Source organism: Engystomops pustulosus, chromosome 2, assembly GCF_040894005.1.
Source record: "Engystomops pustulosus chromosome 2, aEngPut4.maternal, whole genome shotgun sequence".
Taxonomy (NCBI): domain Eukaryota; kingdom Metazoa; phylum Chordata; class Amphibia; order Anura; family Leptodactylidae; genus Engystomops; species Engystomops pustulosus.
In genome coordinates this window covers 191517950-191541864 of record NC_092412.1, presented here as the reverse complement: position 1 = coordinate 191541864, position 23915 = coordinate 191517950, and the positions used below count along the sequence as shown (strand labels likewise).

General features: G+C 39.5%; 1 protein-coding gene across 3 annotated transcripts in view; it reads left to right on the top strand.

The window, feature by feature from the left end:
* The window catches only part of PTPN22 (protein tyrosine phosphatase non-receptor type 22), a 62231-nt gene that overhangs the window by 4522 nt on the left and 33794 nt on the right, over nt 1–23915 (top strand). For 2 of the 3 annotated variants that reach the window (XM_072137637.1, XM_072137636.1), the window contains exons 2-8: nt 15348–15456; nt 16921–16997; nt 17901–17996; nt 21283–21321; nt 21427–21498; nt 21576–21635; nt 22598–22740. In XM_072137637.1, the coding sequence (XP_071993738.1) occupies nt 15348–15456; nt 16921–16997; nt 17901–17996; nt 21283–21321; nt 21427–21498; nt 21576–21635; nt 22598–22740 (596 nt within the window). Of the gene's footprint in view, nt 1–15347; nt 15457–16136; nt 16156–16920; nt 16998–17900; nt 17997–21282; nt 21322–21426; nt 21499–21575; nt 21636–22597; nt 22741–23915 lie in introns of those variants that run through there. The other variant, XM_072137638.1, reaches the window with a different exon arrangement.

Below are 23915 nucleotides of genomic sequence, written 5' to 3'. Positions count from 1 at the left end.
CAAAAAATGTGCTGAAAAACCCAAACTTGGCTTATATTCTTATTTATATTCTATAAGAAAAATAAAGTCAATACTCACTGTTCTGACGCCCCCTGCAGGTCCTCTATTTTTGCTTCTGGCAGCAGTAGGTCCTTGTGCACTGGCTGCATACACAGTATGACACTAGCCTCCACTCACATGATACCTGACACTGTCAGAAGCAAGAAGATGACCTGCAGGAAGCATTGGAAGGGTGAGTATTAAGTTTAGGTTTTCATGTGCTGGGCATACTGGGTCAGGGGCTAGCTGTATACTGGGGGATGGCTGGCTGGCTACATACTAGGGGCAGCAGTTAGCAATATACTGGATGCAGGGGGCTGTCTGGCTATATACTCAATGCAGGGGCTGGCTATGTACTGGGGGCATGGACTAGCTGGATATATACTGAATATTAATTATATATTAGAATATTAATACAAGTCACTCCACCATGCAGAAAAAAAAAGTAGGTGCACGAGTAGGATACCAATCCTTAATGTCAATCCACATCTATTTTTTAAGGTTTCAGTCTATGTTAGACCTTCTTCAGAGACCGGATTGCTGGTTGGTAGCGACGGAGTAAAGAATGTCAGTCCAATGCGGATAGATAAGCGTCTTATGTATTGCGGCACACTGACTACATAGGAAGCAAGTCAAGGTTACCCCTTAATGATCGACGTATAGGGTACTTTAAGGGTACTTTTTCTGACACACCGCTTTTCTACGTCATGCAGTGAGAGCGCCACAAAACACCATAGTAAATGTCCCCCATTGTGAGCAGAACACTTATGGGAAACCAGACCCCCTGCTCCAGACTGATTGGGGCAGAGCTCTGACAGTCCCCACAGTTAACCTGCAGACTATAGGAGGATAAGGGTATGGTGTAATCAACTCCTAAACAAGCAGAAAGCTAAGTAAAGTAGCTTCTATATTTGCACCCACAACAAAAGCAAAGACAACCATCCCTACTTTCTTTTTGGGGAGTCACTTACAACTGTCTTCCCACTATTACAACTGGTTTAGTAGCTGCAGCGTTTGCAAGAACATATTAATACATCCCTGCAGATACAAACAGTTTGTAAGTATTTAAATAAGCCATGTATATTTTAGGCATAAACAAAGTGTTAAACAACACAGTTTATATCATTATCCAGTTAGTGAAACAGTAAGTCACACTATTAAAATTAACTTCCAATCAAAAGCAACCTGGGGAGGACTGGGAATATAAGGTGGCCCTGGAAAAAATCATCCAAAAGTGGCCACATAAAGTAGTCAGGCAGAGTCAACCAACCATAGGCACATTAACAATAAATAAGCCATAGTAAATGGTAGAATGGGGATAGTGCAGATAAGCAAGGGATTACATTTGTTGATGTGGTGTGTACTGATCGGGTACTTTAGGAGCTGAAGTTTGTATTGTGATGTCCTGCAGCGGTTCAGATGCATATAATGTGGTTCTTCCATAGCACTGGTGTGTCTTGAGGTTTCTGAAATAGTGCCAATGTGTCTAAAGCAGTTCAGGTATGTCTTATGACATTCTGCAGCAACAATGCAATCCAAAGGCTGTGTGTGAAAATGGCCCTAAAGGGGTATTCTCGTCTGGGCATCCACATCCATATTCATTAATCTGCCATTTATAAACATTTCTTCAATTAGAAATTTAAAAAAAATTACCCGTGTGAAGATAATTTCTCATAAAATGTAGTCACATGGTCCCCTAGAAACAAGACTGTGTCCTTGGATACGGCCACCTTTGCTGGAGGGATTACTCAAAGAAACAAAACGTTTTTGTATATGAAATGTCCGGGAGTTACTGCATATCCTACAGCCGTCCTGTGGTAATGATCGCTAAAGCCAGGTGGTCATATCCGAGGAAGCTATCTCGTTTCTAAGGGACAACATGACTAAATTTATGAGAAATTATATTCATACAGGAACATTTTATTTAATAATATCCAACTGAAGAAATGTTTAAATCTGGCAAATGAATTAAATTCAATTTAAATGCCCAGATGGGAATACCCCTTTAAGCTCCATACACATGGCCAAACCTGCAAAAAAAAGTGGAGTATCACAATGCATATCATTGTTCATGTATGGACATAGCATTTTAACCCCTCCCTCACTGTCAAGACATTAAGCTTAGATAATAAGCTTAGTTTATCATATAGATGCATAATTGTGGGATGGCAGTGTAGGGATCCTGTGAAGAGAAATCAGGGACTCAGCGGGGAGTCTTCTGCTCTACCTGAACTGCCGGCCAGGCACAGCATAGGACACCTAGTAGTGAGGAAAGGAAGAGAGCTGTGGCCCACCATGTTTACTCATGATAAACCCTATAGACAGTTTGCTCCTGATAGCAACTTACTTAAATATGTTTCCCTGCCTGCAGTTTTCTTCAACATAGTCCATGGTTATTTAATGAAAGAAAATCACTTAGGATATCATGACCTCACATTATATGACCACTAGACAAGGAAGGAACGGTTCACTCCTCCCAGTGTCAGATAATCACATCACTGCAAGAGAATGGTTACATTGCAACTGCCATCCCCTTGTAGTCATGTGGCCTGTGATGTCAAATCCAGATTGGAGGAGGGAATTTTCTCTGTTCTTCATTTGGAAACAGAAACAGGGAAAATAGCAGCAAAACTGGACTTCCTAAAAGGGCAGACATAGCAGTCTGCACAAACAGGACACCTTGCTTCAAGGAAATGATAACACATTTAATTAATTTTGACAATTTTTTTTACAAAAAAAATCAATTATTCAGTAAACATCACTTAATGGAATTCTCAACTGGGTGCGGCTTAGCAAGGAGAGCGTGGCGTCATAGGTGATCTCTTGGGATACACATTTCTTCACAACGAACACCCATTATTCTGTGAAAAAGTGTGTTCACAAAAGAGAGAGGAAGTTCAAATGTAAGACAGAAAAATCAGTTTTAGGTTGGGGGTTGCCTTTTTAAAGAGTAGTATTTTGGAGACATATTACTGTATTTAGTTAAATGTGTATTACTATCTAATGGTTCACCTTTGATCAGGGTGACCTTTTCATTTAACAGATATTCTTAAAGGGAACCTGTCACCAGGAGACCCATTTTTAGCACCCCCTGGTCCCCACAAAGCCTAGTACATACACTGCCAAAGAGTTTTTGTACAATTGCCTAGTCACAGAGCACATGGCATTGAAAGGTACAATATAACATATCTTTTTTTCCGGAAAAACCTATTTTTTAATACAAAACCTCTTTGGCAGTATATGTAGTATGCTCTATGGGGACTGAGAGGGGTGCTAAAAATGGGTCTGCTGGTAACAGGTTCCTTTTAAAGTATAACTGCCATTTAGAATAATTTTTACATCACCCCTAGAACTGAAAACAAAACAAAAAAATATGTAAACGTGTTAGGTATCACCACGTCCCAAAAATCCTGATCTATCTGAATATTAAAATGATTATTCCCGTCTGAGAACCCTGTAATGGAAAACAATGCCTAAATGTCCGAATCACCCCTTTTCGCCATTTTGCACATTGCATCAGTGATCAGTGTAGAGCCCAACAAATGTAAGAATTGAAAATGCCACCACATGCTGCAAAAAATGGAAATGCAAAGACAAAAGATGCTTGACAGCCACAGCTGTGAAAGGGGTGTCCAAACCCTCTGCAATGAAGGAAGTGGAATAAGAGCAAGAAGTCTATACACCAGTGTATTCTTGTTTACCCGTCCAACCTCCACTTTCAAAATAATAAGTTGCGATCAGTGGCTCCAAGGTAGCTGCATAAGCCTGCAGCCATTTCGTATGGTGAGGCACTTATCAGTACACTGCCTACGTCTTGTGACACAAAAGTGTTTTTTTTTGCAGTGCTGTTATGAATGGTAACCTCTTTGTAGCAGTAGCATAGTAGCATCAGGAATGTGCAAAGCTGTCCACCAGTATTCTCGGCATGTAATTACGCCGTTGGCAATATAACGTCAATGCAATAACCAAGGCATACCCAAAAAAACTGAGCCAAGATGCTAAAGAGAGACGCACTCATGGAAAAACAGGTAGATAGGAAAACTCATCAATCCCTCAATTTCTTTTATGAATGGACATTGGAGGTTAGGCTTTCATAAGATATGGTTTATTGCAGACAACAAGATTTAAAATAATAGAGCTGTAAGAAATGTGTAACATCTTCCAATGCTTCAAGGAACACAAGTGGTGTGAATGTTACTTCCTCTTTAGAACAAATAATCAGCTCATTTCTTGAAACTAGTTCGGTAAAGACACAAAAATAATCTATGTCAATTTCATACAGTTTACCAAGAAGGTGATAAAAAGGTCAGTTAACATTTCCAAAATTGTAACTTTTTGCCACGTTTGGATTCTTTTACAAAAAACAAAACAAAACAAGGATATTTGGAAAAATAACAATAAATGCTTAAATTAATAATATATACAGGTGGTCAGGACTTAAGAACACCTGACAGACGACCCCTAGTTACAAATGGCTCTCTGGATGTTGGTAATTTACTGTACTTAAGTCCAAAGCTACAATGATCAGCTGTAACAGTTATCAAAGGTGTCTGCAACTAGGATTTACTGTTAAACCTCTTGTACGTAACACGGGGACTACCTGTATATGTATATATATATATATATATATATATATATATATATATATATATGTATTGCATTGGTTTACACTTAAATGTAAAATTATCCCTAAAATCTTGGCCAAACGGTTGAACACTGTCCTCCATGATATTGTTCACCAGGATCAGTCTGCCTTCTTACCAGGTAAATCTACAACTGACAACATACGGAGAGTCCAAGTAGTGTCTCAGATATGTTGGAGGGCGTATGGGACTGGCCATTGGTGTCAATAGATTTGATTCCGTATGGGCAACATCCCACCTATCAGGGCATCACAATTGGATCGACGGTGTGGACCTGTATGCCAATACTAATACTCTTCTTGTCCAACCCACATGGCGATTTATTGGTGGTGATCTGTCTGGTGAACAACTTTGGGTGGTTCTCTGGCTTACTGATTAACTGGCACAAGCTGGCCCTCAAGCCATTTGGGGAGATGGGTTGGACCTCGGGAAAGGAACTTTGTCTGCTAAAGATAGTACCTCATCGGACTTCTGGTGTCAAAGCCCTCTTACTTTGTATTCTAGGACTGCAATTCGGAGTTCTTTTGCTTTTGCTCTCTCAATACCTGAGGGGTGAGCCCTCAATTCCTTGTTGACTCTTCATAACCTCTATGTCTTAATAATTTTTGAATTGAATGTCTGTTCTATGTATTGTATTTACCACTTGGGCAAATTAGAGAAACCTGTACCTCTAATCCTGGAAATGTTTTTTACGTGTGCATAATAATTGTCTCCATGTGATTTTCATTGTAATCTTTGATTTCTCTTGCAATGCTATGAATATTCCTCTCTACACTTATTTGTAACCCTGCAAAGTTTGTTACTATTATGTTAATGTATTATTTTCTGTATTCATATCTGATAACTTGTGAAAAGTGAATTTCTTTTAATTTATCTCTCCATTAAAAAACATATCCCTTAATTAACTGTAATGACTATAATTCATACTTAAATGGGTATTTAGGTAAAGATGAGGTTCTGAAGTTATTCTTTAGTTAGATGAGAACAATATGATATGTGGGACTCCACCCATTTAGTCCCGATAATTATGAGGATTGAGGTTTGCTGTATTGCTGCCTAAATGATGCATGTGGAACATGCCATCTGATGCTCCATTCACTCTCTACAGATATTCAGAAGCCTGCCACACACCTATTCATGTAGATGTAAAACAGGTGGCCACCTTTCCCGAATTCAAGAACTTTCTTGTCATCAGTGGGGACAGAGTAGTTTTATCCACAGTGTATAGGAAGGAACTTAAAAATCAATTTCCATATAGGTAAAGCATACAGTTATTGCAGTTACATATAATAAGTTTTGGAGACTTCTAATGACAAGCTTAGTATTACTGTGACTACAGATAACTGTAGGAAGGTTTTCCCTTACATGTGCAACAGAGGGAATTCCATCTGATATTAATAATAGTTTGCTTAACATATGGCTAAGTTTTCTTCAAACTTGAAGATGCTATAAAGTTTGCATTAAGACCTTTGCTTTCTTTGCACGCCCTAGTTATATTTCCATTTCATGATTAGTAGGGAAATATGGGCTGCCGCTTGTGCAATACAACATTTTATTTAATCTGTCATGGTGTTAATGAGCATACTTTTCATTAACCCCTTACTGACATAATCATTTTGCACCTTCCTGACTCGGTCCATATGACATGTGGAATCACTCTGGAACGCTTTAACACATCCAGGTGATTTTGAGAGAGTTTCCTCGTGACACATTGCACTTCATGTTAGTTGAAAATTTTGGTTGACATGGTTTGCATTTATTTATGAAAATACAAATATTTGTAGTAAATTCAGAAAAAGTCTCTATTTTCAAAATTCTAAAATTTTCTACTTTTCAGACAGATACACCATAATAATTTGATAATTAACATTTACTGAATGTTTGCCTCTCAACAATAACCCTCCTCTTGTCTCTAGCTGTTCTATATGGTTTTCCATGGCTACCATAAAGCTTGGCAAATGGAGATTAGCCTGGGGAGAAAGAAAAAACCTCTGCTAGCAGCAACATACCTGCAGATAGTTACAGTAAATTAGAGAATTGCTTATTTTTGCATAGTGCAGAGTTAGGCAAATGTTTTTATACTTTACAGTTGTATTTTAAATGTTTAATCTTTGAAATTAATGATTATTAATGTTAATTAACGCTCCACAAAGTTTGATACCCAATTTCTCTTGAGTGTGCCAATACCCTATATCAGTGATGGCAAACCTTTTAGAGGCCGAGTGCCCAAACTACAACAAAGACCCGCTTATTTATCGCAAAGTGCCAACACAGAAATGTAATTTGTGATTTATACTCCCTTCTCTGTCACAGTTTTCATCAATACCAGCACCTGAGGACACCAATAAAGCAGAAAATAGTCCCAGGTCCAGCTGTCACTTTAACATACCTCTGTGCACAGCAAGTCCTGGGCTGTTTGGGACTGCAGGAAGATACCTGGAGTCATCTCTGGTTATGGCCTGGGTGCCCACAGAAAGGGCTCTGAGTGCCACCTCTGGCACCAGTGCCATAGGTTAGCCATCACTGCCCTATATGTACCCTAATACCCCCATTTTTTTTACAAATGCATAGTGCATTATGTGGCTCACTGATCATGCTGACAATTAGGTTACCGAGTGTTACACGCCTTGTTCCAACATGTGTGTAAGGGATTAACACTCGCAATCTGAGGAATCTCCAATTGTGGATGTTAGGAGCGTGTATTAGCAGCAATATACAAACATATATACATATGCATACATCTGACACTTGCTGCTTCCGCTTGGGATTCGTTACCAGAAACGTGATCTATTTGAACTGCACAGGTCAGGAAGTCTTTTAAGGTTTTAAAAATGTATTTATTAAGCCCCAACCAACTATTTGGATATTGGAAAAAGATGGTAATAACATGCTGTGGAGGATTTGGCCTGGTAGAGATTCTTTTGGTAGCAGAGATTAGTGATGCAGTTCAAGACAGTGACACCAAAGTTCAGTCCAAACAGGTCTCCTCCACTTGCTGGTAAACACAGCAAGTGGGGCACCATTACATTTCGGGTAGCGGGCCCCTGTTACTGCTGTGCTGCTGTTATGCCTTAGCACCCTTGTTAGCGGGGAGACACAGGCACGGCAGATTGGCATTGATATATTTTGCTTACACCACCCATGCCAGGCCCCTTTAAAAAGCGGGCCCCGTAGCAAGCACTATGGCTGCTATGGCTGTTGTAATGCCCCTGTGTCATTACAACAAACTTCCAAGATAAAAGTGCTTATTTCTCCACTTCCTTTAGGTGTTATCATCTTCCCTCCTGATATAATTATCTGCTTTTTACTCTGAAATCTCTGCTGCATTTTATCTTGCTATCAAGATGGGCAAGAGCTCTCTAAAGTGTACGGTCAAGCGAAATCTCTGTGTAGAGGGAGGGAGAACAGTGAACAGTGTGTGAGAGCAGTGAGTCACAACCACTAAGTCTCCTCTCAACAGAATAGAGATCGACAGATAGACAGCAGAGAATTTCTAGAAAATGAATATTAGTCATAACGAGAAGAACAGTTTTACTCTAAACAACTGATTGCTAAAAACTCAATTGAAAAGAAAGGTACACTTCTTGGACTTCTTCATGTTCCTACTGACATGCATAAGTATGCAGACTTAAAGGGGTATTCTTATCTGGTCCTTCATATTCAGATTCATTAATCAATAACATCCAATTGAAGAAATGTTTACATGGCAAATGAATAATTTAAATGTAAATGCCCAGATGAGAATATCCCTTTAAGTTTCAGTTTGATACAGAGTTAATGATTATGGTATTGCGGTTCGACCAATATTGTCCCAGGCATGGAAACTTGTCAAGTGTGTGAATATATTTCTACTTTGTAAAGTTGTAGAAATGAACTGTGGCATGGCATATGAAAGCAAACATTGAGGCTATTTTGAGCAGAGGAAAGAGGAAGGTGCCAGTTCCGTCGAACAGCATGACAAAGTTTCGTAAAACCATGTGTAACATCCAGAGCTTTTTCCGCCTGCATTCGATAAAAAAAATAAATAAATAAACATTTTCTGAAAGCACTGAAATTCATGTGAAAATTATATTCTGAGGGGCAGGATGTGCTCTGTGGGAGCTGGAGTCAATGCATTTGCGTGGGCTGTATATGTGAAGTATGAGGTTAATGTATTTTGTATGCAATGTAGGGGAAGTGATTGTGGAAAAAGCAGGTGTAACATATATGGCTATGTCTATTTCACTACATACTCAATCATAAATATAAAAAAGTATGCACATATGTATAAAAAATACTGGTCTGAAGCCACAAAAGACAATAAAAAGAATATAGAAAATATATGCACAACTTTCTCATACAGCTCTGTTCAAGTTATGGAATTTGAAAAGTGGGGAGTGAAAAATGGAAAGACAAAAACAAAAAAAGGTCATTAAGGGGTTTACACTAATAAAAGTAGCTGCTGTGAAAATCTGATCAACCATCTGTACCACCTTTAGCCCAGAAAACCTTTTAACATAGACTGGGAGATGATTTATAGCTTGCAGCAGATTTTTATAGATTTTTATGCATTAGAAATAAGAACATTGGGGGACATTTATCAGGACTTTTATTCCATTAAACTGCCTTATAAGCCCTGAAATAATCGCAATTGATAGCGAACGGCTAGAAATTGTGATTATTTCTCCTTCACGCCATATCCTTGCCAAAGCAATCGTGGAGGGGCGTGAAAGGGCGCACAGTGCATTCCTGCGTCTGCGCACTCACTGCAGTTTGAGAACTTTCATTATTGAAAATTTGCATTCTGCAAATACTTCTATGCCAGGTAGGAGCGCCATAGAGCCTCTTGATGTTATACTATATCTTTAAAGGACACCTGTCATCAGGTCTGTGTCACTTGTCCTGTCACCTCTACCTGTTGGAGCAGATCACAAGGATCCCATCCCAGCCTTTATCTAGTTATTTCATACATTAATCATTGTAAAATCATCTATTTTTTATCATGTAAATGAGGCTGGTCACATGGTCAGAGGCAGTGATGTCACCCCTGTTACCCCTCCCTTCTCCTCCTCCCTGCTCATGTCTGTGTGTAATGTATAGTAAAGCATGGCTAGTGTGTGTCCTGCATCTGCTGACATGCTGCATCCTCCTAATATACAGGTGAGAGACACAGACATCAGCTACACATGAATCTGACATGTTCTGCTGTAACATGGCTGCAGCCTGGAGCTGCTGTATCTCTCCTATATACACACACACAGGCTGCAGGGGGCGTGGCCACCAGCAAAAGGAAGCACATCATTATACAGCCTCACATCATTATACAGGCTGTCAGTCATGCACTGGGGGTGTGGCTGTGCCTCCCACTCATGAATAGAGTGGACAGCTTGAATATGCTAATGCTTCATTGGACATTTCACAGGTCATTTGCATACAGCTTTAGGACCTCATTGCTTAGGTTTACAGGCATGTAGAGGGACAATGAAGGGATAGAGGCAATGCTCTCTAATGGCAGTTTATGAAAATATATTTAGTTTAGGGGGGTTATTTGGCATGACGGGTTCTCTTTAAAGTCTAACTTTGGCCACTAGGGTGAATAATAAACTGGCACTTGATAATTCTGTGGACGATTTCTACACAGCAGTCAGCTTACTTACATTACAAACAAGGCAGATAGCAATCCAATACAAGATAACACTTCAATGGAAAACACCTTCATTGTATCCACTACTGATAATAGATGGTGTTATAAATCATCTACAACTCCTATCTGTGCACAGTGACCCACATTAATTAAAATTCTAGCACACTGCACTATGCACTCTTCATGAATCTGGTGTCCCCTGCACTGCTCTGGGGGTGTGCACCATCTTTTTTGGTGCACTTAGTTAATGTTGCAGAATTGTGGCGTACGTCCTTAATAAATGTGGTGAAATACAGAATCCAATCTAGCGCCAATTGGTTTCCTGCCAATTTCCTCCCAGCGCTTGTTGTCTGCATAGAAGCAACCACATAATTCAGTGTACAGCAAACTGATGAAGGCCAGTTATTGACCGAAACGACACATCTATATTTGTATACTTAATAAAAAATTTTCACTTCTGCAAAGTCAAACTCAGGAGGATTCCGTATTTTATTACTGGGACCCTATCAAGAACACCTGGCCTCAAAAACCAAAGAGGTAAGGTACGACTCCTATACGTAAAGTAATAAATGTGGCACATGGTTCGATTAAGCAGTAAGCATGGTTCACGTCCCATTAGGGTGCACATTTTTTTCTGTCTTGTCGGACACAATGCAGCAGTGACACAAAACTGGTGCAGACACTTCATAATTACATGTGCAAGCTGTTTGCACCTTCTTTTTAGTGCAACATCAGACAGAAAACTGTCGCAAGCACTTTAATAAATGTGGACCAAGGAGTCTAGACTATTGCTGGCTATACGCATGACGCCACAGTAATATCACTATATGCGGTTACTGAAGCTAGGGTGAGATGGCAGCCTCCATAATCATGGACATAAATATAGAAGAAAAAAATCTGAAAATAAAAACAAAGTGATACATTTTGTTAAAGCAATTAGGAATTTTGAATCTTTGGTCTATCTCTATCTCTGGGTATTCGTAGTTCACATATAAAAAGGGAAAGCCACATGTGCAACCCATGACTTGAATTTTGTCCTACTGTGAAGCCTAAATGAATGCTACTGTGTGGGATGATGTGGTAAGTAAAGAAACCCCAGTGTTCAAAAGATGTTGCAGCAATCAAATTCTCCTTCCTGAAATATAGTGTTCATTATGAAATTCTGATCACAGATGATGATTCATGTCTATCATAGATACTTTGTATAGCACTCTGATGACCACATTTTTCTTCACCATCCATTGTGTGGTTTACTATTACACATCTACATTTCTTACATAGATGTCTCCCTTACTCGGAATTCCATCATTAAGCTATTTTAGTTAGCACACATGAATGTTTTCTTGTCTTAGCAACAACCTGTTTTATAGTAACAGTATCTTATCTTGTCCTTGGCACTAATTATATGGGTCACATATTGTGAGATTGTAGGGTTCTCTTTATGTGCCATAGGGGCACTTTGAGACTATCAATAACTTGCTCTCACTAGCAGCTTTCTGCAGTATATCTACGAGGTTGTTCTTTTTTTATTCTACTCTGTCTTGTTTCTTGTGCTTGTATTATAGTTTACATTTGTTGCTCTGCTAAATTCTGTATAATTTGTGGTACTTTGTGGTACTTTGTTGCTATCTCTGTTGTGACCTGGCTTGTTGACTATTCTTCTCTGTTTGTATTGTTGGTATGTATTTGCATTTTGGCATAGGGAGGGACCAATGCCCAGTTACTGGTCACCATTTAGGGTGGTTCAAGTAATTCAGTAAGGTTTGTTTGGGGCAGGTGATAATAGTAATCTTTGTAATATACATTAAGTAAAACAGCATATTTGTGCCTTTTTCTGCTCTTTCCCCGAGCTAGCTATGTATTTGAAAGTGTGCAAGGGGCACTTTCTAACTCTGTGTGCTGAAACTGCCTGTGCTGCAGTGAGACAACATGAGAGGGGGAGTGCCGACCAGGAGCAGAGGGGGATGGAGAGACACTCCAACATCCTATAAATATGCATCCAGGAGGAGCTCTGGGAACCACCCTAGTAGCCTTTCTGACTCTTTAATGTAAAAATTAATTTTAGAAGGCAAGAGGCCATGGATAACAAATATAGGAATATGACAACAGTCACAGAGCCTAGATCCATGAATAAGTGTCCCTGGTTTATCCATTTTTGATTTTCCCTTAAATAAAGAAGAAAAGCAGGACAAAAAGAAAGAAACAGGAACATATTTATTTTATGACGCATATATTACAATGTTTACTATTATCATCTGCACTATTGATTTACAAAATGTTCTAAAAAGTTTTGATAATCATCTTATCCCTATCATAGGCATTATCACAGAAAATGTATAGAAAAAAGTATAGAAAACTTTAAATGGATGAGAGGGTTATAAGATTCAAATGTCCCAGACTGGTTCAGTGCTATTTCCATAACTCACCCAAGCAGTAGAAAAGGGTTACATTAGTAAGCTGTCCTATACTGTTTCTATAGCTCCCATGTAATAGATCATTGTGCAATGCTGTTTCTTTAGTGCCAGTTGCTATGACAAACATGATCCTAACCCTAAAAGTTTAACTCTACCCCCTTTTACTAGATTGCAAATGAAAAAAAACAAATAAAATCATAAACATGTTAGGTAAGTTCTGATCTATCATAAAAAAAACTGTTATTCCTGGCGGTAAACTCTGTAACAGAAAATAGTGCCCAAATGTCTAAATTGCCATTTCACAACACATACAAATTTGAATAAAAAGTGATCAAAAGCCATAGGTCCCTAAAATGGTAGAAATGAAACAGTGGACTCTTCCTGCAAAAATGGCACCTAACACCAAAGTATGAAAAAGATATTGGTGTCAGAATATGAAAAAAAAAAACAGAAAAGAAACTTTTTCATTCAAAAATGGTTTCATTTTGTAAAATCTATTAAAGCCTAAAAAAAAGCTATATAAATTTGGTATCACCATGATCATATCGATCCAAAGAATAAAGTAGAGGTGAAGCGCATTGTGAAGCTGGGATTAAAACATGGATGTGGAAAAAAGTACATTGGCAGCAAGGGTTAAAATACCAATTCAGCTTGCACACGCTCTTCGCTGTGCCACTTAAATTTGTATATGAAATATTATTTAATTATTTACTTTTTTAAAAGATCTAGCAGAGCTCAACTTGGATTAAGAAGAGTTGATTGCTCTGCTCTCTGGGCCTCCTCCCTGTTCCAACAGGGAGAAGGAGACTCTTCTCTGTGCTGAACACTTCCCAGGGACACAGGACACAAGCTGGCAGGGAACCAGGTAAACTTTAAAGGGGTTATCCGAGCTTAAGAAATAACTTAGGGCTGGGCTGGTGCGGGCTATTTAAAAAAAAAAAAAATTGTGTACTTACCTCCTCCAGCACTGCGGTCCGTTTGATCTGTGCCCCGGTTTGATTACTGAGGTGCACAGGGAGATCCGGCTGGCCGGAAGCTCTCATCCGACACCATTTCCTAGTGCCCTACAATGCTGAGAGATAGGGATGGATGGGAGGAGCTGGCCACCATTGCTGACCGGGAGCTCCCTGTGTACGGCTTCTGTGCCCCTGTAAACAACCGTGAACGTGGCGCAGGAAATCAGCAGCAACGAAGGAGGTAAGTACTTTTTTAAAAAAATAGCCCGCCCCAGCTCAGCCCTAAGTTATTTCAAAAACTTGGATAACCCCTTTAATATGAGTTATTGTTTTAACCACGAATGCCTTAATCTTAAATACTGTTTGTAGATAAGCTATTTATTGTGGGGACAGGGAGGAGGCACAAAAAGGGTACCCGGTGAATGATAATTAATGTTGGCTTCGACACTTTTAAGCCATCTATTTACAATTTAAGGCTTTAATTACAGTGAATGGCAGAATGATAAACTATATAGCTAATGACCTGTTTGCATTGAATGTTCAGGTGAGAACAATAGATGAGATTTTGCCAGTAGTGAAAATATTATACGAGTTTTCCCACAAAACAGGATAGGGCTTAACAAGCTGATTGGTGGGGGTCTCAGAATCACGAGAACAAATCACGGGCTGCCCTGTTCATCTCTATGGAGCTGATGGAGATTGCTCCACTCATCTCAGGGAGTGATAAGCAGACTGACGGTGGTACATCAAGCCCCCCATTCATTCTTGTGATCTGTGCGGGTATCTAGTTTTGTGGAAAACCCCCTTTAATGGAGGATTTGGGGATAAAAGTCTGTGTACAGCTCCTGGTTCCTTTATTTGACAATACATGGTAACTGAGGGACTGTGATGTATATTAGAAAGCCACATCTTTCATAAAACATTGAATAATTCCTTCCTGCTTGAGCTACAACTAGGCAAATGTTGTGGTGGACTTGTTATTAGGTCAGCGTCATCTGCATGTAATATTCATGGGGTGTTTCTTCCTAAATTACCAACGAGCAACACAGCTGGTATTATATAAAACAATAATAGTTATTGTAATTACTTGTTAATGGGAATCAGTCACCATATTATCCCAAAGGTGAAAACAGTATTTTGTAGGGTCCCTAACATACTTCCCAGACAAACTTACTTTTAGAGGGGGAGGTCTGAATCGAGTTTTATGTAAAATTTAATTTCTTTGGCAAAGGTTTTGTGTAAAGTCCACACGTGTCATTTTCCTGCTTCCTAAATGTTCTTTCATGCTTTGGGAACCTGAGTCATGGTGTTACATTCCCAGACCCACATTACTTCAAACTAGTACAATGTGTTAGGAGACCTAAGGGCACAAGTACTCTCTGATAGGGCCTCTGTCACCAAACCTAAAACCACTAAACGAACAGTTCAAGATATTTCAGTTAAGGAATTAAATATCCTCACTAGCATTACCTCTTTTATGTGAAATCTCAGCCCTTTATCCATCTCATATGTAAGTGGCTGTGGACGATGTGAACATCAGAATGAGACTAAGCTTCCAACAGGCTACGAGACAAATGTGGTCACCCCTTAGTGGCTTGAAGTTGTGACTGTTTATGATGTAAATTATCCTAGAACTAGTAACCATTAAAATATTCTTTTACCTACACAACAGAATCTGAAACGTCAGTCAGCAAAATATAAGACTGACCAGAACTACACTACATGGGCAGCAGAAAAACCAGAGAACTTTAAGAAAAATCGATACAAAGACATCTTTCCGTGTAAGTTGTACACAACCTTTATGATATCACTGTTGTATTGTAATATAATTACATATAGTAGCTATAAATCTAATCAAAACTTTACAGAATATTTTTTATTCAAGAGGTTTAACATTTTTTCATGTAACATGGTTAGTATCATATTCTTTAAATTCATCAAGTGCCAGTTCACGTTAATTAGAAAGATTTGCACTCAGGGGGCTAACTACAGTGGTACCAGCCACAGCATCTGCTATGGAGCTCCCGCAGTGTCAGGTGGCCCTGTCATCCAACCTGACACTAAAAAATGGAGGATATGCACCATTATATACGTATATACTCAAATATATACTCAAGTCAATAAAAAAAATTAACAATGTACTCACCGTTCCAACGGCCTCTCATGTTCTCTTCTTGCTTCCGATGCTCCGATGCCTCTTCATCTCCTTCGAATCCTCTTCGAGCCCTCAGCTCCTCTTCGGGTCCTAATGCGATGACGGTGGCTCATAAACAATGATGTCAGCAAGCGGCTGACATCATTGTGTGTGTTGGTGGTGCGTGTGGAGCCAAAGGACCCGAGGAGGAACCAACGACCTGAAGAGGAGCCAAAGTGGACCCGAAGGACCCGAAGAGGCACCACAGCATTGGAAGCAAGAAGAGGATCTGCAGAGGGTGTTGGAAAGGTGAGTACAGTGTTAACTTTTTAAAATTAAAAGCCTGGTATGTTTGGGGCAGGGGCTGGCCGACTATATACTGGGGGGAGGGGAGGCTAGCTAAATACTGTAGGGGCTGGCAGGCTTTATACTGGGGTGGGAAAGAGCCGTCTATAAACTGCAGGGCCTTCAGGTTATATACTACAGGGCCTGGCAGGTTATATACTTGGGGGGGGGGACTGGCCGCTATATACTGGGGGTGGGAGCTGGCAGGCTATTTACTGGGGGGCAGGGGCTGGCAGACTTTATACTGGGGGGCTGGCTGTATAATGGGGGATGGGCTTGCTATATACTGGGGGGGCTGGCTTTCTATATACTGCAGGGTCTGGTAGGCTATATTCTAGGGGGACAGGGGCTGGCTTGCTATATACTGGTGAGGCTAGGCTGGTTATATACTGCAGGGGCTGGCAGGCTATGCTTATATTCGAGTTAATTGGTTTTCCAAGTTTTTGAGTTAAAATTAGGTACCTCGGCTTATACTCGAGTATGTGCATACATGTGGATACATGTTATTTGTATTTATTTTACATATTTAGAATGTTACTCTAATGTTATATAGATAAAAACATAATTCAGTTAGATGAAAAAACCAAGACTGAAGGTGGGCGTACAATAACTAGGTGAATGGAAACTTTTTATTGGGTTTGTGGTCAACTCTACCATATTGATGTATTACAGAATAAAGTCGATGTAAGATGTTTTGTGGTGCGCTATACTTGGTTACAAGGGGATGATCTAATTGTTATTTCAACTTCTTTCCTCTATACTGCAGTTGACCACAGTCGTGTTGAGCTCTCTCTGATCACCTCTGATGAAGACACTGATTATATCAATGCCAGTTTTATTAAGGTATATATCTTGTTTCCCCTAAAATAGGATACCCCAGAAAATTAAGACCTAGTACAATTTTGTTCAAGTTTAGAAATATAAGGCCGCCCCTGAAAATAAGACCTAGTAGTTAGTGCAGGAACTCCCCCTACACTGCACATGTGTACAGGTGTTTTGATTCGGCATGAGGATTTTACAGAAATAGGTCCTAGTTCAGACTCCTTATGCTATGCGGTATTTCCTTACTTTTTCTACAAATGTTGATTCCAAAGTGTTACTACAGGACTCTGAGAGGTAATCGGAGCATGCAGGCACACATGTATAAAAATACATCCTAACTATATAAATTGTTTATATCTACAACATCTACAAACAGCATCACAGAGGGCACAGGTACCATGAGTTTTCCAAATTCCACCTAAAAGCAATGTGGCTCCACACTAGCTAAGCCATCTGAGCTAAGAAAATAAATGTGAATGACTTGCTTTGAGTGGTTTTACTTTTAACATTTTCTAATATTTCTAGAATACTTGCCATTTTTGTAAATGAGCCGGTTGACCATGTTTCCTTTTGCTAAACATACCCCTATTTGGGACATGGCATGACCCTTTTTTGCGCACAAATCACGAATGAATGGTCTGGACATTGGGATCATGCACATTCTACTTGTCTATCCAAATTGTCGGCAAAAATGGGAAGCATCAGCAAGAATATTGTAAGGCCTTCTGAGTTGAGCAGGCAATTTTTAACCTAGAGTATGTACTAAGACAAAGTAGTAAACAGTACCATCTAGTCCTTTATGCATAACATAGAGGAGTAGGTAACTAGTCTGAATTCTATATTTTTGTATAATTGGAACAAACCATTTCTGGATTCTGCAAGTTCTGGAATCATAGTATGCCTGTTGTTTTTCTTTACCTACAGGGTGTTTACGGCCCAAGGGCATATATTGCCACTCAAGGTCCATTGCCAAGTACTCTTGTAGAATTCTGGAGAATGATCTGGGAATACAATACAGGGGTAAGAAAAGCTGATAAAATACAGATAGGGGAATATTCATCAAAAGTGTCTGAGAGCAGAACTGTACTAGTTGTTCATGGCAACCAATCAGAGCTCAGCTTTCATTTTTCCACTGCAGTTTATAATGAGTTTATAAATGAGGCCTAGTGTGTAATTAGTTAAGTGTATACCACAGATTGTCTGACACCACTTTATGCAGTAAATCACTTTAAATGACACATAACCCATCCATATGAACTGTATTTACCATTAGATACTTTCACTGCTTTGCTTCAATAACTTACAGTCACCTGCTAAAGCAAACATATGAGTGTCCTAAGCACACGTATCAAGGTTTGAGTTCTTACTAAAGAACTTCTGATGGTCAAGGATACTTGGTGGGACAGATTTACCAATGATGTATTGAAGTTAGGCAAGACAGTTAGGCTATGCCAGATAGAAAATACTGTATATCTTAGTTTAACCCCTTCCCGACATTTGACGTAATAGTACTGCATGGCGGGAGGTTTGTTCCTGCATTTTGCAGTACTGTTACGTCAAGTGCCAGAAGATGCGGGTGTCGGCTGTATATTATAGCTGACATCTGCGATCGGAGATTCCTCCGATCACGGGTGTTAACCCCTTAAACGCCGTGCAAGTGGCATCTCCGGTGAATCGCTCCGATGCGCGATCTCCTTCCCCGAGCCGGGTGCTGCCTCCTAGCAGCATCCAGCTGTTACACACTGACACTGTGTAATGTAACACATGCTGATACATCAGAGCAGAAAAAATTAAAGTTAAAAACATTTAATAAAGTTTTTCTAAGAAAAAGAATTAATTAAATAAAGTAAAAGTCCCCTAAACACAAACATTCCCTATACAAGTCTAATGAAGTTAAAACCACAAAATTTCCAAAAATACCCATATATTTGGTATTGCCGCATCCGAAACAATCTGTACAATAACTCAGAAACACTCACCTGGTGAATGCTGTAAAAACAAAACCTGACAAACTCGCGAAAAATGTATATTTTTCTTAAAATCCCTTAACAAAAATGTTCCAAAAAGTGATAAAAAAAAGGTATGTGTGCCAATATAGTACCACTGAAAAAAACAACTCAACATGTAAAAATTAAAGGGGTATTCCAGGAATCAGCATAATTCATATACAAGTGGGCACTCAAAATATAAGCTAATGTGTAATTAGTTGTTATTTAAAATTTTGCTCCCCTTAGCAGAAAATGCTGATGACATAGACTGTAATGAAGAATTAAAATGCTACTGGCCCTTTAATCAGTCTGTTAATTTTCTCCGCACGGTCCGTTGCAGGACAGAAGATGGCTGCTGGTCACATGTCCACATCACATGTCCTGTACCTGTCTGGGCAGGGTCATGTGATCACCGCTACGGTTGGCTGTTGTTGTTTGGTTGCAGTGCATCCAGTATGGTCAGTGTTGTGGTGATGGCAGTTACACATGATTACTATGGTAATAGAGCAGCACAGTCTGTTACATCATCACCGCGAGCAGAGCATAAGACAGAGGAGGAGTTACTGAGAAGTAAAGGATCATGGAACTTGTAGTTTCCAGTGCCGGCCATCTTAGTGATAACTCCACCTACTTTAGAGAGCCCATAATTTTTGTAAATCATAAAATCAAATTATTTAAGCTCCGTTTTGTGTCTAATGACATTGAACATTGTTGTATTCATTTATTTATATCATCATTTAAGCCCTAAACTAGCTGTCAACCAAAAAATATTAAAGTTACATCTCCGAAAAGATGGCGATATGAAAACAAATGAGATTTTCTTTATATTAGTTTTTTCCAGTAAAATTGTGAAAATATATAAAAACTATATAAATTAGGTATCACCGTAATCGTAGTGACCTATACAATAAAGATAATATAGTATTTTTAGTGTATGTTGTACGACCCCCAAAAAATACAAAAAGAAAGAAAGTCAAAATTGATGATTTTCTTTTCCTCCGTCCATAAAGAGTTAATAAAAATTGTATAGCCAATAAAAAGGGACAATGCATAATCTGCCCGAAATGGCGCAGCTTCCCTTCAATGCCCTGGCATGTGCCCATACAGCAGGTTACCACCACATATGGGGTATTGTTATACTCGGGAGGGATTGGCTATTAAACTTTGTGGACCGTTTTTGTATTTTGTCCACTGAGAATTTAAACATTTTATGAAAAACACATCTTGCCCCAAAAAGTTTTATTTCAAAATTGCATCTGATTTTGTTCTAACCCCTGAAAAACAATTGAAGGGTTAAAAGACTTCATAAAAGTTGTTTTACGTACGTTGAAAATGTGAAAAATCACACCTAAAGTTCAAAGCCCCAGAACATCCTACAAAAATGAGAGGATGCGTAAAAAAACCATGTCTGCTTAAAGTAGACATTTGGTAAATGTTAGTTATTAAGTTTTTTTGCTGTTATGACTATGTGTGTAAAAAGTATAACATTTTGAATTTTCGAAAATCGCAAATTTTTCCACATTTTCACCAAATATCTGATTTTCTCATATATAAACGCAACGCAACGCACACAGCTTTGCCGTTAAGGGGTTAAGGCTGTCTTGTCTTACTTTAGACTTGCTAAATGTTGGTTTAGCTCATGCCTAAACAATGCAAAACAATTATATTAAACGCATATATAATTATAATGACTTGCAATCTAATTATGAATCTATCATATGAGTGCTGCTTCTGCCACACAGGCTTGTGTTGTCATTCTCATCAGTCACATGGTCTGTAGTTCAGGCCATTACAAATAGATAAGGCTGAGATGAAATACCAAGCATAGTCACTATACCATGTGATTCCTGCAGTCTCTTCTAAAAGCTGATTGTGGGAGGGAAATGCTAAGTGTCAGATATCTGCTAGCCTTGGACTGCTCCTTTAATTTCATGTGGAATCGGTACAGAATCTGTATTGTATAACTAAGGCTACATGCACACTGCCGTGTACCCGCCGCACCGTAGCACAGCGGGCACACGGCAGCGCGGGGAGAGGAGAAGGAGGTGAGCGTCGCTCACCCCCGCCCCTCTCTATAGAAACATATGGGCCACGGCGCCGTAATACGGGAAAAGATAAGACATGTCCTATCTTTTCCCGGGCTACGGAGCGGTACGGTGCCGCACGTGTACTGCACCGTACCCCTCTCGTACCATGCCGTGAGCCCACAGAAGTGTATGGCCGTATATACGTCCCCCATACATGTGTGTGAATGCAGCCTTAGATACATCTCATTAACCCAAACTAACCTCTGTAACTAATATATCATTGAATTACAGATTATTGTCATGGCCTGTATGGAGTTTGAAATGGGGAAGGTACGTTAATAGAATGTTTTTTCTTCTCTCTCATTGTTGGATAATATGTGCTGAACCGCAGTATCGGAAAAGAAAATATATTTTAAAGAGTATCTCTGTTACTAGAAAAAGTGTGAACGTTACTGGGCAGAAGTGGGATGTGAAGTGTTACAGTGTGGACCATTCTCTATAACATGTGTAAGTACCATACGACCTGTTGGCTCCAGTAATCTGGGAGTGGCCCATTCCTTTGATTATCCTTTCTTGTTCCTTAGACTAAGGAGGAGAAGAAGACTGACTATGTTATCAGGCTGTTGGCAATAACATATGGAAATGTAAGCATCTAACCATCACCTGTTATATTTAAATACTGGCATGAATACATTGGACTATAGTATTCTTTTATTGCTAACCCACCCAAAATAAATATTTCATTAAAAACTATGATTAAAAAGCATTGTCGTTATCCCTTTCCATGGCAGCAATGTTAAAAAGAATCAGTTAGTAAACATATTTGCAACTCACCTGATGTGAATCACCTGATGTGAAAATTCAGAAAGAACTCTGTTACTTCATTGGCCACTTTGTCATCTCATGTGATCAGGGTGATGTCCTCTAAGGTCATATTACATTTGCACAGTCTATCCCATGTATGTATATCTGATCACATGAAATCACAACAACTTCCATGGAAGATAGGGAGGAGTAGAAGTCCATGGAGGCATGCTGTGATCATGCCATGTGATCAGATACATACATGGGGTAGATGTTGCAAATGTAACTGGGTAAAGGACTTTAGATGACATCACCCTGGTGACATGACCTGCTGAGAAGAGGTGTGGGGCATGGGGAGGCGTACATAGGAGGGGCAATCTGACAGGACACACCCCCACTGATACTAAAGAATATAACAACGTTGATTTAAGGAGATATAAGGAAAACCATTTTTAGCTAAAAGAAAGGTGTTGGTTAGTTAATAAGGATCTATGGGAACCTGTCACTAGCTGTATATACGTGAGGAAATGAAAACCAATGCTTACTTTTATTCCAGTATTTGGCCTATATAAGTTGTACTAGTCCACAATAGTACCAGAGGATTATGCTGTGGCTCCACACTAAAATAATGACCTTATTGATATTATTTAGGGCTTAACCTTATTGATATTATGACATGTTTGTACATTAATAAAATAGATTACAATGTAATTAAAATCTCTTATAGTGGATCCAAGGATCAGTTAACAGATGTTAGGCAATATTTATGCTATAACAGTACCTTCTTACTCTTCTGATGCAGGAAATACGTATAGTCCATCAAGTTCATTACAAGAACTGGCCAGATCATGATGTCCCCTCTTCTGTAAACAATATTTTACAAATGATACAAGACATTCGCCTTCTCCAGAGAGATGACAATCCACCAATATGTGTCCACTGTAGGTAAGGAAAGTGTCATTGCCCTGCTCACAAAAGCTTAGGGGGAGATTTATCAGAAGTGTCTGAGGCAAAACTGTTGTAGTTGCCCATGGAAACCAATAAGAGCTCAGCTTTAATTTTATAAACAGCTGAAAGAAAAAGAAAGCTGAGCTCTGTTTGGTTGCCATGGGCAACTAGAATAGTTCTGCTCTCAGATACTTCTGATGAATCTCCCCCAGTAATTTATGAGTATATTTGTAAAGATGACTTGTGTTAATTCTAGAGTATAAAAAGCAACCAGATTCAGCAAGGTAGCAAGTTTAACATTTATTTCCTATCCACAAGATAGAGAATAAATATTTGATGCTAGTGGCTCCAAGTCCTACTGGTTAGAATTGTAGTTCTCTATATTGTGGGGAATCCTGGCTTTGCGATAGGGCTAAATGTTAAACATGATGCAACCCCTTTAACTAATAAACTTCACTTAAAGGACATATTCCAACAGGATCAAGGATTGTAAATAGAGATGAGCGAACATGCTCGTCCGAGCTTGATGCTCGGTCGAGCATTAGGGTACTCGAAACTGCTCGTTGCTCGGACGAATACTTCGCCCGCTCGAGAAAATGGCAGCTCCCGCCGTTTTGCTTTTTGGCGGCCAGAAACAGAGCCAATCACAAGCCAGGAGACTCTGCACTCCACCCAGCATGACGTGGTACCCTTACACGTCGATAGCAGTGGTTGGCTGGCCAGATCAGGTGACCCTGGGATAGACTAGCCGCTGCCCGCGCTGCTCGGATCATTCTGTGTCTGGATGCCGCTAGGGAGAGAGCTGCTGCTGGTCAGGGAAAGCGTTAGGGTGTTCTATTAGCTTACTGTTAGGCAGGAGTGATTCTCAAAGAACCCAACAGCCCTTCTTAGGGCTACAATAACGTTCTACTTTTTTTATTTTAATTTGCATCTAGTACCATTTTGTGAGGAATTAGCAGGGGGACTTGCTACCGTTGTGTTTAGCTCTTAGTGGCACACATATCCATAGCAAAGACCGAAGTGGGAAAATTTAGTAGGGGTTGGATTTCAATTAGGCACTAACTCAGTGTCATCTCATCTGACAGTAGTGTGCTTTGATACTTGGCTAGAAAATAGCCATAGGAGAATACAAAGAGCTTACTTACGCATACAGTAGCGTTCTATATATTTGA